The sequence below is a fragment of the Tyto alba genome, unplaced genomic scaffold, assembly GCF_018691265.1.
Source record: "Tyto alba isolate M040663 unplaced genomic scaffold, T.alba_DEE_v4.0 Super-Scaffold_18, whole genome shotgun sequence".
NCBI classification, from domain to species: Eukaryota; Metazoa; Chordata; class Aves; order Strigiformes; family Tytonidae; genus Tyto; species Tyto alba.
In genome coordinates this window covers 4,820,136-4,835,611 of record NW_024881280.1, presented here as the reverse complement: position 1 = coordinate 4,835,611, position 15,476 = coordinate 4,820,136, and the positions used below count along the sequence as shown (strand labels likewise).

Genomic DNA, 15,476 nt, shown 5'->3' with positions numbered 1-15,476 from the left:
GGAGACACACCACTCACCAGCCACGAGAAGAATCCTGCAGACTTGTCCTGGCTAGAGATCTGCCCCTCATACGGCCCGAAGATGTGACCTTTGGGGATCACCTCGTTCATGCAGCGCACGTCGTTTTCCCCGCTGGGCTCTTTCACCACCTCCATTCCAGGCGGGATGGTCAGCGCTGCCCGGTCAGGGATGCCAACGGGCACTGGGGTGTCAGACACGAACACCGGGGGACCGTGGTTCGGGCACTCATCCACAAAGTACTCCTGGCAGGACTCGCAGACTGCGGGTGCGAAGGGAGCAGGGGTTAAGCTGGGCAGACGTGATGCCCGTACAGGTTCACGCAGCTCAGAGGACGCGCAGCGCTCAGGCCAGCATGCCCCAGCTCCCCGTCCCCCCTGAGCCCCCTCCCCAATCCCAGGCCTCCACGCACGCAGACGCTTCACCGGCTGCTCCCTTGTTTCACCATGTCCCTCAACAAGGGCTCTGCCCCAACCCATGCCTGCCCGACCAACGCCGTGCCTGGGCGAGCCCTGGTGCCCCACGCAGATCCGGCACCGGTGGCTACCCACACAGGGAAAGGCCCCGCCACCGCCGGCAGAGACAGACGGTGGGGGCTCCTTGCACATCCCGGGTCAGCAGCAACGTCCTCAAGCCAAAAGGTTTGATTCCCCACAACCCAGAGGGGAACTAAAACAAACATCCCTGAAAACAAATACCCTCATCATACAGCTTTCATTCTGCGCTTGGGAGAGAGACAGCATCCCCAGATGCTTGCCCTGTGGCCAGAGAGGGACCCAGGCCCACAGTTTGGTATTCTGTAGGTATGCCAAGGTGACTGGCACCAGTTTTCTTTCCCAAGAATAAGGAGGGAAAGAGCTGTCATCTGCGCAATGTTCCCTTTGCAGTTTCTGAATTCAAGTCTTTGGGTTTTGCAGACTCTTGGGGTTTTCCCATGTGCATTTTCATGTTTCCAGCATTCTTCCCACCAACCTCCCTACCGCTGCGTAGCCCCACGATGGACGAGCTGATTTTGTGCAACAGCTTCCCTATCAGAAGTGCTGGTCTTTTCAGGGGAGCACGCAAATTTGTCCCCGGGTTTTTTCTTCCCTGCTTCCCACCCCAAACTGGCAGGGCACCGACCAGGAAACACCGATGTCTGTGTAAGTGCCAGCATCTCTTTTCCCTCACTCGAAAGACACTTACACCAGAAATCCACTTGCTGAAAGCTCTTAGTCACGATCAAATCCCGTTTCCCTTTCAGTTTCTTGGGCTCCACCTCCATGGACTGTGGGTCAGGCCTTCCAGAGCTGAGGAGGGAACAACAGAAAGATGACGTTAACCTACAAGGTATTGGGATGGCACACAGAGAAGGGGAGAGGCAATGGGGTCTGACCAACTCTCTTAGTCCTCACACCTACAGCAGAGAAATAATTCAACTAGCCAACCCACCTGCCAAAAGCTGGTACCTGAGGTAGCTCAAGGCTAAAGACTACAGCATGTAGTGGCTTCAGCTGAAGCACCTCCACGCATGGTGCACATCTGGCACGTCCCACACTGGGCAGGACAGTGGCAGAGGAGACTCCCACCAGCAGAAAGGCAGAGATACCCTGCTACATCCCAGGAAACATGCTACTCAAAGGCAAGGCATCACCCTCAACGCGTGCTAGCGCCGCACGGCCTGATGCCAACTAGCATACACAGCAGACATGGAACTATCACATGAGTAGGTGACCACCCCTGTCATACACTGCATGACAGACCTCACAAAAGAGGGTTTTAGTAACTTTGAGAAGTTCAAGTATATCCCCTCAAACCAACTTTAAGCTGCGGGGGAGATGGAGGGAAGGGAGTTAGAGTACATTGGACTGAAGTGCAGCTGCATACCAAGGCTGTCCATACTCCTGGTCCCGGCGCGGAGAGCAGGCCTCTGTTTTTATCGTCACCATCTCCCCTAAGGAAGCCTGGGTCTGGATCAAACAGTCTTTCAAGTTTTCACTCATGTTCTGAAAAAGAATGAAGGAAGGGAGGAGAAAGATGAGCAGCCAGGAAATCATAACCTTCCTCCCCCAGGCACCACAGCCTTCCTCCCCACGGCCAGGACGCAGCCAGCAGACCAGGCTCCCTCCTGGCACCAAGAGCCACCATCACGTGCCAGGGCACCTATATGAGTATGGAGGTGGAAACCCCTTCCCACCCTGGGGAGGAAAAAGCAGTTCAGTCACAGGTCAAGTGAAGAGCCTAAGACACCACAGAGCAACCTAAGGCACGGGGAATCTGAAGTATGCTTCACAGCACACATTAAAGATGTTGTAAATGGAATTTAAGACTGATGGGTGGGATGTGTTACAGAAACACAGAGCACCAGTACCTCAGAGCAGGTCTTTGGGGACAGAATGACAAGAAAAGAGAAATGCAGGTCGTGGCATGAACCAGGATCTGTTCACACACACAACGTGCCAGTCCATCTGGGAACAGAGCGTGGCGTACTACACCCTTGCAGACGGAGCCTTCTGTGTGCTCCTGACAGCTGTGACAAACAGGTAAGTGCCTACAGTGCCCTGCCAGGTTCTACCAAAATTGCACAAGTCATGGTCTTGGTCTTCCTGGTCCTTGCAATGACTGGAGCTGAGCCGCCACCACCCTTCTGGCACGCAAGCTGCTGCACTGAAAATGCTTCTCCTGCAGCTCAACGCAAGAGCCAGGAACCGCTTAATGATGTCTAAGTAACACCTCCCTCCTCCCCCTATCATGAGATGGTGCTGAAGAGAAAATATTGATAAGGCAAGTGATGGTAATTTGGAATTGGTTTAATTAATATTATTTTTGGAAGGGAGACTAAGCTTCAGAGCATCCCAGTTTGAGACAAGGAATAAAGCAGAGTGCCACTCGGCTCTTCATTGCAGGTCTTAAGGCTTCCTCCAAGGCACACAAATTGGCTGCTATCAGGCACCATACCTGATCGGATAGACTTCACAGCGGCTCCCCCAAAGTCCCCTGTGATCCCCCTTTCTGTTTGCTGCCCGCGCAGCGCCCAACGGAGGGGTGCCAGCAGCCGATCAGACCCCTTCTGTCAGAGGAGCTGGTGGAAGAGCCTGACCCAATGCGAGTCAGCTCTGGGCATCCCGAAATTCATGTTCTGAGGTCACAAACCCCTGAGACGGGAATTTTCTTATTCCACACATGCTTGTACAGGACCGAGCACCACGGAATTCTGGTCTGCATTTGTGCCCTCTTTACAGCAGAGAGGAATGCTACTCCCAGCCTCCACGGCTCCTCTTTGTACCAGGTGACAAATGATTAATTTTTCCAGCCCAGCTCCTCACATGCCAATGTGCAGCCTGAAAGACCTTTATCGAGCCTGTATCAAGGAAGCACTAGTTAATATTCATATAGTGCTCTGAAAACAAGGCCCCAGCGTAAGTACAACTAGATACACGCAAAGACACGCACTTTTAAGCCTTTACAAGATGCCCAAAAGAAGCCACATTTTCTTTCAGAATTACCAGAGCCAGTCAGAAGGAAGGCGATACCAAGGGCAAGGAGGGGCTCATTATTTTGGCAGGCTGAGCCCCTGGCCCATGCTCTCGAGCAAGAGCGAAGCTCTCCAGTCCTGTCCCCAGGCACCCACCAGCACTGCAGGCAGGGGCTACCTGCCCTTCCCAGAGGACAAGGAAAAAAAATCTTTCCTGCAAAATCCGCAGTAAAGCAGCCCAGGAGGGAAAAAGCAGCAGCTTGGGGAGGGGGAAGATGCTAAAAAGCAAGGAGAGAGAGGTGCTGCCCCAGAGCTGGCTAGCTGTGGGGCCTGTGCTGGAGCAGGAGAGGCGGGTGGTAGCTGTGGGGCAGAAGCTCTCTGTCACAAAACCCACTTGTCTTGGAAGCCTGGCAGGCGGGGCACCCGCAGTTAAAACACCCACAACCCCCACGGCCTCAATAGGAAGAGTTGCAGACGTCTGTCTCTGAAGAGACAATGGCTTTTCCTTTCCCACTCGTCCCTCACGGAGACTCCTCCGTTACGGAGCGAGAGAGACCTCCCGTGCAAGGCAGGCCGCCGTGCTTCCTCCAGCAAAGGTTAAACCACAGCCTACCTCCAACAAGGAAAAAAAAAAAAATAAATAAATAAACTCAGTGTTTATTTTACACACGGAGCTCGTCCTTTTACTGTAGGGCACACTCTGCAGCCCTCCCCTCTCGCAGTCCTCCCTGAACTCCAACTTATCAGCAACATTCCTGCACAGCACCGGCTGCAGCACCCCTGCGCTGACGGGAGTAGCGCCTTGCACCGAGATATCACCCTCCCTGCCCCTTGCTCAGGATTTCCATGTGTGCATCCAAGTACGACGCTGATTTTCTGGCCACCGTGCCCAGGTGGGGTTTTGTGTTCGGTGAGCCACCCTAGCTCCCACAACAGCCCCCAAGGCCACCGCGCAGCCTCCTCCGACCTGCTCTGCGATGAGGTGCCCGCTTTTAGGACATCCACACGACTCCTTGTTGTCTCGCCCAGTGATCACAACTCCACCACTAATAACTTGCCTCTTTTCATTTCTTGCGACTTGCCCACGAACACTACTCAAATTAACTTTGTGTTTTCTTCCAGGACACCGACAAACTTGGAATCATAGAATCATTTAGGCTGGAAAAGACCTTTAAGATCATCAAGTCCAACTGTAACCCTAACACTGCCAAGTCCACCACTAAACCAAGTCCCTAAATGCCACATCTTTTAAATCCCTCCAGGGCTGGTGACTCAACCGCTTCCCTGGGCAGCCTCTTCTAATGCCTGATAACCCTTCCAGTGAAGAAATTTTTCTTAATCTCCAATCTAAACCTCCCCTGGTGCAACTTGAGGCCATTTCCTCTTGTCCCACCACTTGTTACTCGGGAGAAGAGACTGACACCCACCTCTTGATCAGCATCAAGCCAAAAAAACAATTCTCAGCTGACACTACTAGAAATACACTATCAGCCAACGGCTCTCCTTTTGTTGTCAGACTGTGACCTTTCATTTAGTCAGGTTTTCATTTATTCATACAATAGTTTGGGTTGGAAGGGACCTTTAAAAGTCATCTAGTCCAACACCCCTGCAATGAGGAAGGGCTTCTTCAACTAGATCAGGTTGCTCAAAGCCTCGTCCAACCTGGCCTTGAATGTTTCCAGGGATGAGGCATCTACCACCTCTCTGGGCAACCTGTTCTGGTGTCTCACCACCCCCACAGTAAAGAATTTCTGCCTTACATCTCATCTAAATCTCCCCTCTTTCAGTTTAGAGCCATTACCCCTCGTCCTACCCCCACCCCCTGACCCAGAGTCCCTCCCCACCTCTCCTGCCCCCCCTTTAAGCCCTGGGAGGCCGCTCGAAGGGCTCCCCGGAGCCTTCTCTTCTCCAGGCTGAACCCCCCCAACTCTCTCAGCCTGCCCTCATAGGAGACATGCTCCAGCCCTCTGATCATTTCTGTGACATCCTCTGGACCCGCTCCAACAGTGTGTGACACATGGAATCATTCTAGATGCTTATTCCGATGACCTGGGGCACAACTTCAGTGCACTAAACACACAAGACATACCAACACTTTTACCTTTACCAAGAAAAATTATAGCAACATCAGAAAAATCACACCATGTTAGAAAAGACCCAATTTAAAAAAATCCATACAGAATGATTATTAGAAATAACACAGCCTTAAATCATGACCAATCCAATCCCTATCAGCTAGTGCATGATTTTACTGGAAGCCAACATCAGACTGCAGGTAGCCTAGTATTCTCATTTGCCTGGATTAGACTTGGTATTATCTTACTTGTTTATGGCTAACATACATTTTTTTTCAATCTAACTCATTATGTATACATTAAAAAAAATATTAAAATTAGCATTTATGGCCTCAAGAGTGCTGCTCAACCAGCCCTTTTAAAATCCCTGGATGCAAGTTACCTCTACCAGCAAACTTAAAAAGGTACTGCTGTAGTAGCTGCTGTTTGATAATTTCCCAAGCTACTGCTACAACAGAGAACATTACACTGCTGCTGTAACTGGTACCATCATCTGGCTTTTCCACCAGCTACAGGAAAGAAACATTTAATATTTCTCCAGTTCCAGACATCAGTAGATGTCTGTGCTTTTAGGACACTTTTAGCTTCTGATGTATTTAAAGCTGCTTTTAATTTCGCCTAATTTCACTGCCCATTAGTTTCTCTGTCTTGCTCTTTCTCCTCCCCCTTTAGTTTTCCACAACTCCAAGCATCTACCTCACATTCTGCACTTTTCCCTCCCTCCACTGTTTCAGGGTGGGGTTTTTTTGTTTTTTTTTTTTCAATTTTTATAGTTGTTCTAACGCCTGAACATGAAGATCCTCTGAAGATTTTGGATGATGTGGAGAAGCCCCACGTGAGCATAACCAGAGCAGGCTCCCTGGTTACTGCTGAAGGTATTCCCAGGGGGTACCCGGCCTCCCACGTGCTGTGAGGACAGACAATCCTCCCAACGTCAGCGTGCACGCAGCCCGCTGCAAAGCCCTGGCAGCACGTCAGAGAAGACAATCCCTAGGTGAGAGAGGGATGCTGTGAAGACCCAGGTGCTGCTCACACACAATGTCAAATCCTTTGGACAGCAAAGGCAGTCGTGGCATGAGGCACAATGCCCAGGACACCAGCGTGACTGCTGCAAATCGCAAGCAGCATCCCCAGCTTCACAAGCAGAGCCACATAACCTCTCCTGTTTTCTTTACAAAACCTGTCATATCAGGGAAGTAGAAAACACAAGAGCATCTGAGCTGTTAATCTCTAATGCGGGAAAAAAATGCCCAAATGGGGTTAAGTATGAACGAACCTGTGAATTCCTGTCCTCAAGTATGCTGCCTTTATCACTGCCCCTCTTGTAGTTATTAGTTAACAGCCACAGACTCTTATCTGCATGGATCAGCCTCCAAAACAGAGCTTTAATTTTACATTTTACTGGCACGTTTCCCAGATTGGGACATTCTTGCATGTGAAGCAGTCGTATAGGAATCCATCCCCTCCTCGGCACACAACTCCTTCACTCAGTTTCTCACTGCTGGCCTTCTGGAGGTCATCCCCCCTTCTTTTAAGAAAAATCTTGCATAGCTTGTACCATGTTTTAAAGTGCAGGCCCATGGTGAAAGATGAACTTGAATTCATATGCTTTTTCTACAGTCGCATATTATTACCAGAAATAGTAATATAGAACAGTCAGCTACTGATGAGCCGAGAAGGGGGAATAAAGCAGAGCATTCAAGGCTCCAAGCTCCCCCCCAAACAGCCATGAAAGACCCGGGCTGACAGTTTTCCCCGAGGTAAATTCACTTACCAAGGTCCTCAGCCATGCCAACCATTTCAGGTCACTTTATGAAGTACCAGCTGGCTCTGCAGCACACGCTCACAGCCAATGCAAACACCAAGAGATCCCACAAAATAAGAGGGAGCAGCAGTTTGCTCAGAGGAGGACCACTGTCCACAGACGGACACCAACCCCACGCTCCACTGGGAAAACTGCTTTCGCCTTGACAATTGCCACAGCACCCGGCTTAACTTCCCACCCCCTGAAGTACAACGTTCCCACGGGTGACGCTGTCCTGCACCCGGCGGTGTGGCAGAGCAGCATCCCGTCCCGGCGAAGGCAAGACCCGATGACCTGCCTCCCAGCCTGATGCGAGGCCGGGGCTCTTCCCCGACCGCTGCCGAGCGGGGCTGGACGCAGACTGCGCAGCTGGAGACAAGCTGGGGCAGTCACCAATTCCAACTTAATTAGTGAAAATTACAGGGCATGGATGATGTAGGATTTGAGCAGCATGGGCTGCGACTAGGACTTGTTTAAATCATTGCCAATTACTTCACTACAGTCGGCAGCCATAAATTTACCAGAAGAGAAGCATGAAACATTTAATTTGAGTTTCGAATTCTGAAAATACTGAAGCAGGTCAGGACTACAAGAAAGATACTTGGAAGCACCACCAGTTTTGCTGCAGCTTTCTGAAGAAGCCTGGAGAGCAAGCTGCGAAACCACAAGACTTAAACCCGTTTTACAGCAGGGAGGGCTGAGAGTTCCCAGTGGTTTCAATGACTTGCTCAAGACCAGCAAACGACATGACAAAACAGCAGTGGGGTGCCACAACACCAAGTTCCCGGTGTTGTCCCAACTGCAGACGGGCTGGGGACAGGGAAACTCCCGTTTGCCAGCCTGGAACCCCTTCTGTCATTTCAAGTGGATGTGAGATGCCTTCACGCTGTCACTCTTACACGGTTCACTGGCAAAACATGTCATCAAAACCTGCCACAATCTACTTCATGATAAATGCATTTCAGAGGGGGAAGAAGGAAAAGAACTGCTGAAATAATCCCTGAACTAGTTTTAAGCTTCTCTTGTGGTGCCTTCTAGTGAAGGTGGAAAATGCTGCTGAGTTTACAGGATTTGACCCAAAATTCTATATTATGGTCAGTTGGGAGAATTTGCTCTTTGTTGACCTCAGAGTAGGAAGCCAGTGTCCATGGATCAGCACAAGCCTCTGCAAACCAGGTATTATTTGGTGCAACTTCTCTATGTTAAGCGTTGAGTAAGGACTCAACACAGGAGGATGCTGACAAGGTAAAGCCCCCGTGCAGCCTCAAAGCCTCTGAAAGAGCGCGGCATGCCACGGAGCCAAGGCAGCTCCTTACTGCAGCTGAAAAAATACCTGACTTCCATTATTGAAATATATTGAAAATAATTCCCTTAAAACTAGAAACGTCTCATTTTTGCTGTAATCAGCTCCCTGCATTGATCTCACAGATTCACACTTTAAGGGTGGAAAGGAGAATTAGGTCAACCTGACTGATCCCCTGTACATCACATGCCCTTACCTTTAGCCTACAAACAGGACAAAATCTCCATCCGAGTCTAGCAAGGGGAAGAGAAGCCAACACTTCACCAGAAGTTCATTTCAATCATTAATCCCCAACATAGACAAACTATACGCGAATCTCTCTAGTTCTGGGCACCAGTCAGCAGTTCTTTCAAAGGGTCCTGCAACCCGGTGGGAAAGGCAGAAATACCTGGCAGGTTGGGATGCTGCTTTGAGCAAATGGCACGAATTGCTTCTCGGGTTAATGGCTGTAACAAACCTCACCATCTTTGGCCAGGCCTGCCAGTTGCACTTCTTTGCCTTTGGCTTCTTCAACATCAATACATACCTACACTTATAAAGTTAAAACAAACAGAAACAAACCCCCAGTACTAAAACAAGATGCTATTCCACCAACATTTTTCTCTCCCAAGAACAGAATAAGGGTACAACCAAGTGGGGCAGATGTAAGCCTTGTTCCTTAAGGCACTACTGAAAGGCATTTGGATAGCCACAGTGATAAGCACTGAATAAAACCACACACATAGCAGTGCTCTGGATATGCACCCATGCAGTATCTTCTCAGCTTTCCAACAATTTTCATCGTTCTTCTGTGTAACTCTTCCAATTTTCTCTACACTACTTCAAGATGCCGGCACCAGAAAGCCACACTGACGTAAGACAAATATAAGAGTTACAGACTTAAAACTACCTTCTCACCCTGATTCATTACCTCCTCGTTTGTGTGTCCAAAATCGTGGCCGACTTTTCCAGCTAGGACCTGGCACAGAAAGCTCCCCGGAGCCGCCTGCCCAGTCTGACCCCCACGTTCTCACCCGGGACTGCTCAGGACACAGTCCCCCTTTGCAGATCACGTTCGGCACATGCCTTTCCAGGTTCGTAATTCTCCACTTGTCTGCATGAAAATTATTTTGTTTCGACGGCTCCATTTACCAAACTGCAATACTCCGTCCTGCCCCTACCAACAGCTACAATTCACCAAACTTGTTTCATCTACACATTTTGCCAGTGGTGAGTCATGCTTTCTCCTGTATCCCTGAGTAAGTGTCAGGCAGAATTGGCTTCTCCCTTCCCCTCATTCCAAGGGAAGGGTCATCGAGTCTACTTCTTTGAAAACACAGTCTCCACATATCGAGTTGCAGAGACTCTTCTGTAAAATGATCGAGCTCTAGCTTAAAATAGCTAGATTATTTGCTCTCCTCATCTGAGGCAGCAATGCCAGAGCCTCGATCTTTTGATGCTGAAAAACCATTTTCTACGTTCATCTTGAAGTTAATCCACAAACAACTGATTTATTAGTGTGCTAATACCGTCCTTTAGCTTAGAGTATCCTTCATCCTCCTTACTGTTTATAATGCCACTTCAGTTTATTTATTGGATGTTGACTCTCTATCAATCACTACCTTCACTTCTTAAACCACTCGTATTTTATTGATATTCTTTGGCATTAGATATTAATTGGGTTCTCATGCACTGAATTAACTGCCTTATAGAAGTATATCACATCTATGGATCTTTAAACCAACGGTAAGCTTCTCAAAGAACAAAATCAGACCTGTTTGAGAAGTACAAGACACTTTCTATAGCATCAAGTTCCAAGCATGAATTCTTTTATATTCACTCAGGATTGGTGTCATGCTACCCAACCTATCATTTCCCGGGCCATCCACTTAATGATTTTCAGAACCATCTCCACACGACCACTCTTCTAGCCTCATGGATTTGCTGTGATCCGCCAAGACTGATTAAAAATTAACATCAGCAAGCCAGAGACTCCTCACATTTATTTAGAGCTCACTTTATTTCAAAAGAACGTGCTTTTTTCCTAAGCGCAGCTGCCAGCAAAACTTTGCTTACCCACAGGGCCCGTGCTACGCAGCTCCTGTGCAGATCCCTGGATCTCTACTTACAGAGCTCAACTTTTGGATAATCAATTTATCCTTTCCTTGCTGCTGGCCCAGATGGCAGCCTTGAGGGCAATCAAGAGCACATAGCTGAAAGGGAAGTAATGTTTGGGTCTGGAAAAGTTAAGTTTTTCATCACGCTTTTATAGGAAGCGGAGATGTGAATTTACTGCCCAATGACCTTCTACTCTCATCCGTGGACAGAAAAAAAGGCTGGAGTGAGGAAGCGCTCGGTAGGCACGCAGCCAGCTGGGCCACCGCAGCACCCCTGCTCTTCTGCTGTGCTGGGAGAGAGAAAAGACCCTGCAGTGCTTTTAATGTTTTATAAGGCACGCGCAGGAAATTCAAGACACCCTGGCCAGGCCCTGCCAGCCTCGCTGTGCGCCTGGGACCCTGCCACGGAGCACTCAGCACCCCTCCGGTCACCCACCGCGAGCTCACCCGCTCCCCGAGGACCCCTGCACTTGTGCAGGCTGGCCAGCCTAAAAATTTCCGTGGGCGAGCAAGACCAGTGATTCACGTATTTGAACACTGATGGAGGTAAGAGGGAAAGGGAAGGGAAGGCGTGGGGGTGGGCAGGAAGCAAACCCCAGACACTACTTTCTAAATAGCAGATGTGGCTATTCTGGCTAGCAAACTTCCACTTTAATTTCTAACCCACAGAGATGGGAAATGATTCATGAAAAATCAACAGGATAAAATTAGCTGGAAGGCAGAGAGATAATTCATGCAACCCAACCGTCATGGGCTGAAGTGCCAGCACTACCAGCGCTGCCTGGCATTTCAGCCTCCGGTGCCCTTCAGTCACTGGTACTCAGCCAGCAATCAGCTCCACATATATTTCCTTAGTGTCTAAATTAGCCCCTCTGGAGAGCACATCCATCTTTTAACAAGTCAGCCTTTCACTCAACACTTCTCTAGAAGTTCCAGTTTTTAGGTTTTTGGGTTTTTTTTTTTGTTTGTTTGTTTGGGTTTTTGTTGTTGTTGTTGTTTTTGATTTTTTTTTAAAAAAAGATTACCTGCAGAACTCTGTCTTTTTTCTTCCACTAGCAAATTTTTAGTGGTGTTAAAGGATAGGATGGGATGAACAGGCTTGCACACACATCTGTAAGCCATGGCCAAGTTATGCACGAAATTCAAACTGCCCCACCGAGTCAGAAAGCTCAGTGCCTTTCACCAGAGCACCCTTCTCCTGTGCAAAGCCAACAACACACTCAACACTGACAACCGACTGCTGGTCTGCCTTTATACACACTGACAGGTTTTTGCCCTTAAATTCTGTCACATACAAAGCAGGAACCACAAGACACAATTTCACCCGTGACACAGCCACATGACAGAAAGTATCTAGAGCGGACAGCATTACTTACAAATCGCAACCCAAAGCTTTTTATCCCAAAGGCAAACACGAAACCCCCAACCCTCTGAGAGACCTCTGGACTTCCAGTAGGCACCTGGTTATTAAGCAATTCCCCTGCCCACCACCCAACTCAAAAGCTTCAGGAATCAAACACCAAATCGTGAAGCCTCTGTAGCACCAATACCTCTAGGCAGGCAGTCTCAGTTGCAGGGGAATCCCCATTCAGTCGGGATCTGTGGGCACAGATGCAAAATAAAGATAAAATCCTGCTTTGGTACAGTTTGACCACTTGGTGCCTGCTCATTTCTGTTGGAGGATGTTACATGACAGTTCCTCTATGTTTGTTACAGTGGTTTCACTCTACTTGGGCTTCAGGACATGGCAAGTGGCTCCTTTCCTTTTACTTGTTCAGCAAAAAGGGAAAGAATATTTGGGGTGAAAATGAGACGGTAGGAGCAAATCATATTTTCATTAGTTCCCCAAATTCTAGGAAACTAGCTCAGTCCTTTAAAAGCATTAACGAACACACCAGGCAGAACGAGAACAAATCAACTGTTCCACAAAATGCAGAGGAAGCAAAAGCAAGAGCCATATTTATTTCTCCTCATTTGTCCCCTCTTGCAGGCCATTAGGGAGATAAGATCTCACAGTACAACAGACATTATTCAGGGCTGGTAAATCTGTCTACAGGTTAGGGGCTCGTGTTACACTGCTTGGATGAGTACTGGCTGAGCATGGGTCACACCGACCCCCTTTTCCTTGGGGCAGGCAGCAGTCCAGATACTCCCAGTGTCAGATCTGCCAAGAAATCAGATATCCGTGTGCTGAATTCACCACTACCACCATTTGATCTGCACATTCCCTTCCATACAGAGAGAGGGGTGTTCAGACCCTGTATATCCCAACGCAGCTAACTACAGAAAAAATTTCCATCAGGGGCCAAGCACTTCTGGTCCATTCCTTCAAACCCCACTCCTCAAGTGAGACTTCTACATAAAAGGTATTAGGTTGCACAGAAATACCTGGTCCTCCGCATTACAGACATTTAAAAAATGCGGATTAGCAGAAGCATGGAAAGAGCCCAAGAACTCATTCAATTCCAGTCCAAAAAGAAAAGGGTCACAGTGACTTCAGGTATGCAAGTCACTGAGGGACTACAAAAATTCACTGGCTACCCCAAGAGAATTCAAAAGCAACATTTCAACACCTGACCACAGAATGAGATCTAGTTAAAAAAACCCAAACAAACAAACAAACAAACAAAAAAAAAAAAAAAAAACAAAAACCCCACAAAAACAACAACAACAAAAAAACCCAACCACCAGTGAAGTTCATCAGACCTAAGGAGGATATGTGAGCATCTGATTTAGTTGGTGCTAGCTCTCAACACATCCAGGAGATGCAGTAAGTGGATCCCCCTTTCTGGAGGTCCTGCCTTTGCAACAGCAAGGCAACGTTAGCTGGTGGGACTATGCACCGAGGGTCAGGTTCTGCTGCACCCACCCAGCCATCCTGCACTGCACGATTTTGGAAAAATTTCTCACGGAACAAAGCAACTTACACACATACCATACATAACAAAGCTCTCTTCCCAATCACGAAGGGAAGAGAAATTCAGTAATTAAAAAGCTTCTGTTCTTCAAAGCTGATTGATCTCGTTTGAACTCGAGAAAAGGTAACCTGCCTGCCTAAGTGTGCACACATGACAAGTCTAGAACGTATTTTATTGCTCACAAAAGTGTGTTCATGTCTCATCAGCATTGATTTTTCCTTCAGACAGTTTCCAAGCGTTTTCATTAATATTCTCTGAAGGGATAAAAGGACTGGACTCTACAAACCATGGTGTATTTAACATTCTCATTAGCCTTTCCAAGCAAAAGGTCTCCAATTTAAAGAAAGCAGCAGACCACATGAAGTATGCCAGCAGCCTCAGAACAAAAGAAATTACAAAATAAAAAAAACAACCCAAAACAACAGCAAAACCTGCCAATATACACAGACATGAAGAAGTCAAGGTTTAATGAAAGGTGTAAAGAGGAACACGCTAGGAGTGAAAAGGTAATCCCAACCAAACTTAGGATGTCTTTCAAGGAAGACAGCATTTAATTCTACTCAGCATATTATGATACAGTTTAGATGATATATTTTCAAAATAAAACTTCATTGTACTGAAAAGGAATGTCCTGGACAATATTTCACATGGGTTATCAGCCTGGAAACAGCTGATGTCCCTGACCAACATCAGCTCCAATTACTGGCCTTCAACACTCCGAAAGGATGTTTGCGGGGGCCCACGGCACCCTGATCCGTGCCAAGGAGCCTGGAGCCAGCGCTCCCCAGCGCACAGGGATGACCCAGCTCGGGGACCGGCAAAGGATGCTCAGGACATCGGCTCCCCGCTGCGCAGGGCAGGAGCACTACCCTCTGGGGTAGCTAATTAAAGCAATTCTAGAGCTGCTGCACAGGATAATCCCCCTCGCCACCTAGAATCACAGAACGGTTTGGGTGGGAAGGGACCTTGAAGGCCACCTAGTCCCACCCCCCCTGCCCCGGGCAGGGCCCCCTTCCCCCAGCCCAGGGGGCTCCCAGCCCCGTCCAACCTGGCCTTGAACCCTCCCAGGGAGGGGGCACCCACAGCTGCTCTGGGCACCCTGGGCCAGCGCCTCACCCCCCCCCCAGGGAACAATTTCTTCCTTGCATCTCATCTAAATCTCCCCTCTTTTCACCTCCCATGCATTTTCACCCGGCTGAGCCGCCAGCGGTGCCAGCCCGGGCAGAGCTCGACACTGACACTTAATTTCGGAACGGCAGTCCCTCCTCCAGGAGCAGTCACTACAGTCAAAGTACAACTAGCCTTGCTGAAAAGCCAAAGCCTAAAGAGGAGAGAAGAAAGGGGGCAGAGAAACGAAGCCATTTATCAGAGCGTGCTCAAATTGGACAACTTTGCTTACGATACCCTTCTGATGGGCCCCTTATTGATGGCTGCCCGCGACCGAGGGACTGCACTGAAACGGTCTTCTGCAGTACACATTACTGATCTCTCTCTGGAGGCTGCCAGTTTCTGCAGCTTAAGCCTTAAATTATATGTATAATGTTTTTACCTTCTGACTGCAGGGTCGGAAACACCAGAGTGCTGCCTCCCTGCCTTGCAGAGAGAGGAGGCCTTTGAACAACAGCTCTCAAGGATACGAGCTATCCTGCTTGCACAAACAGGGACCAGTGACCAGGAAGCACAACAGCAAAGCTTTCAGCATCAGAATTTTTAATTGCTTGACCATCTCTCAGCAGAAACATAGGTTCTTGCAATTGTGTGCAGAGCTTGGGATGGAAGGAGGAAAAATGCCAGTGTTAGTACCACCT

At 48.6% G+C, this 15,476-nt stretch overlaps 1 protein-coding gene across 5 annotated transcripts in view; it reads right to left on the bottom strand.

Annotated features, from left to right (window-relative positions):
- The window catches only part of PRDM11 (PR/SET domain 11), a 51,569-nt gene that overhangs the window by 31,303 nt on the left and 4,790 nt on the right, over positions 1–15,476 (bottom strand). For all 5 annotated transcript variants that reach the window (XM_042790776.1, XM_042790775.1, XM_042790777.1 and 2 more), the window contains exons 2-4: positions 1,885–2,003; positions 1,204–1,307; positions 18–280 (exon numbers count right to left, since the gene is read on the bottom strand). In XM_042790776.1, the coding sequence (XP_042646710.1) occupies positions 18–280; positions 1,204–1,307; positions 1,885–2,000 (483 nt within the window). In that variant the 5' untranslated portion in view covers positions 2,001–2,003. The remainder of the gene's footprint in view (positions 1–17; positions 281–1,203; positions 1,308–1,884; positions 2,004–15,476) is intronic.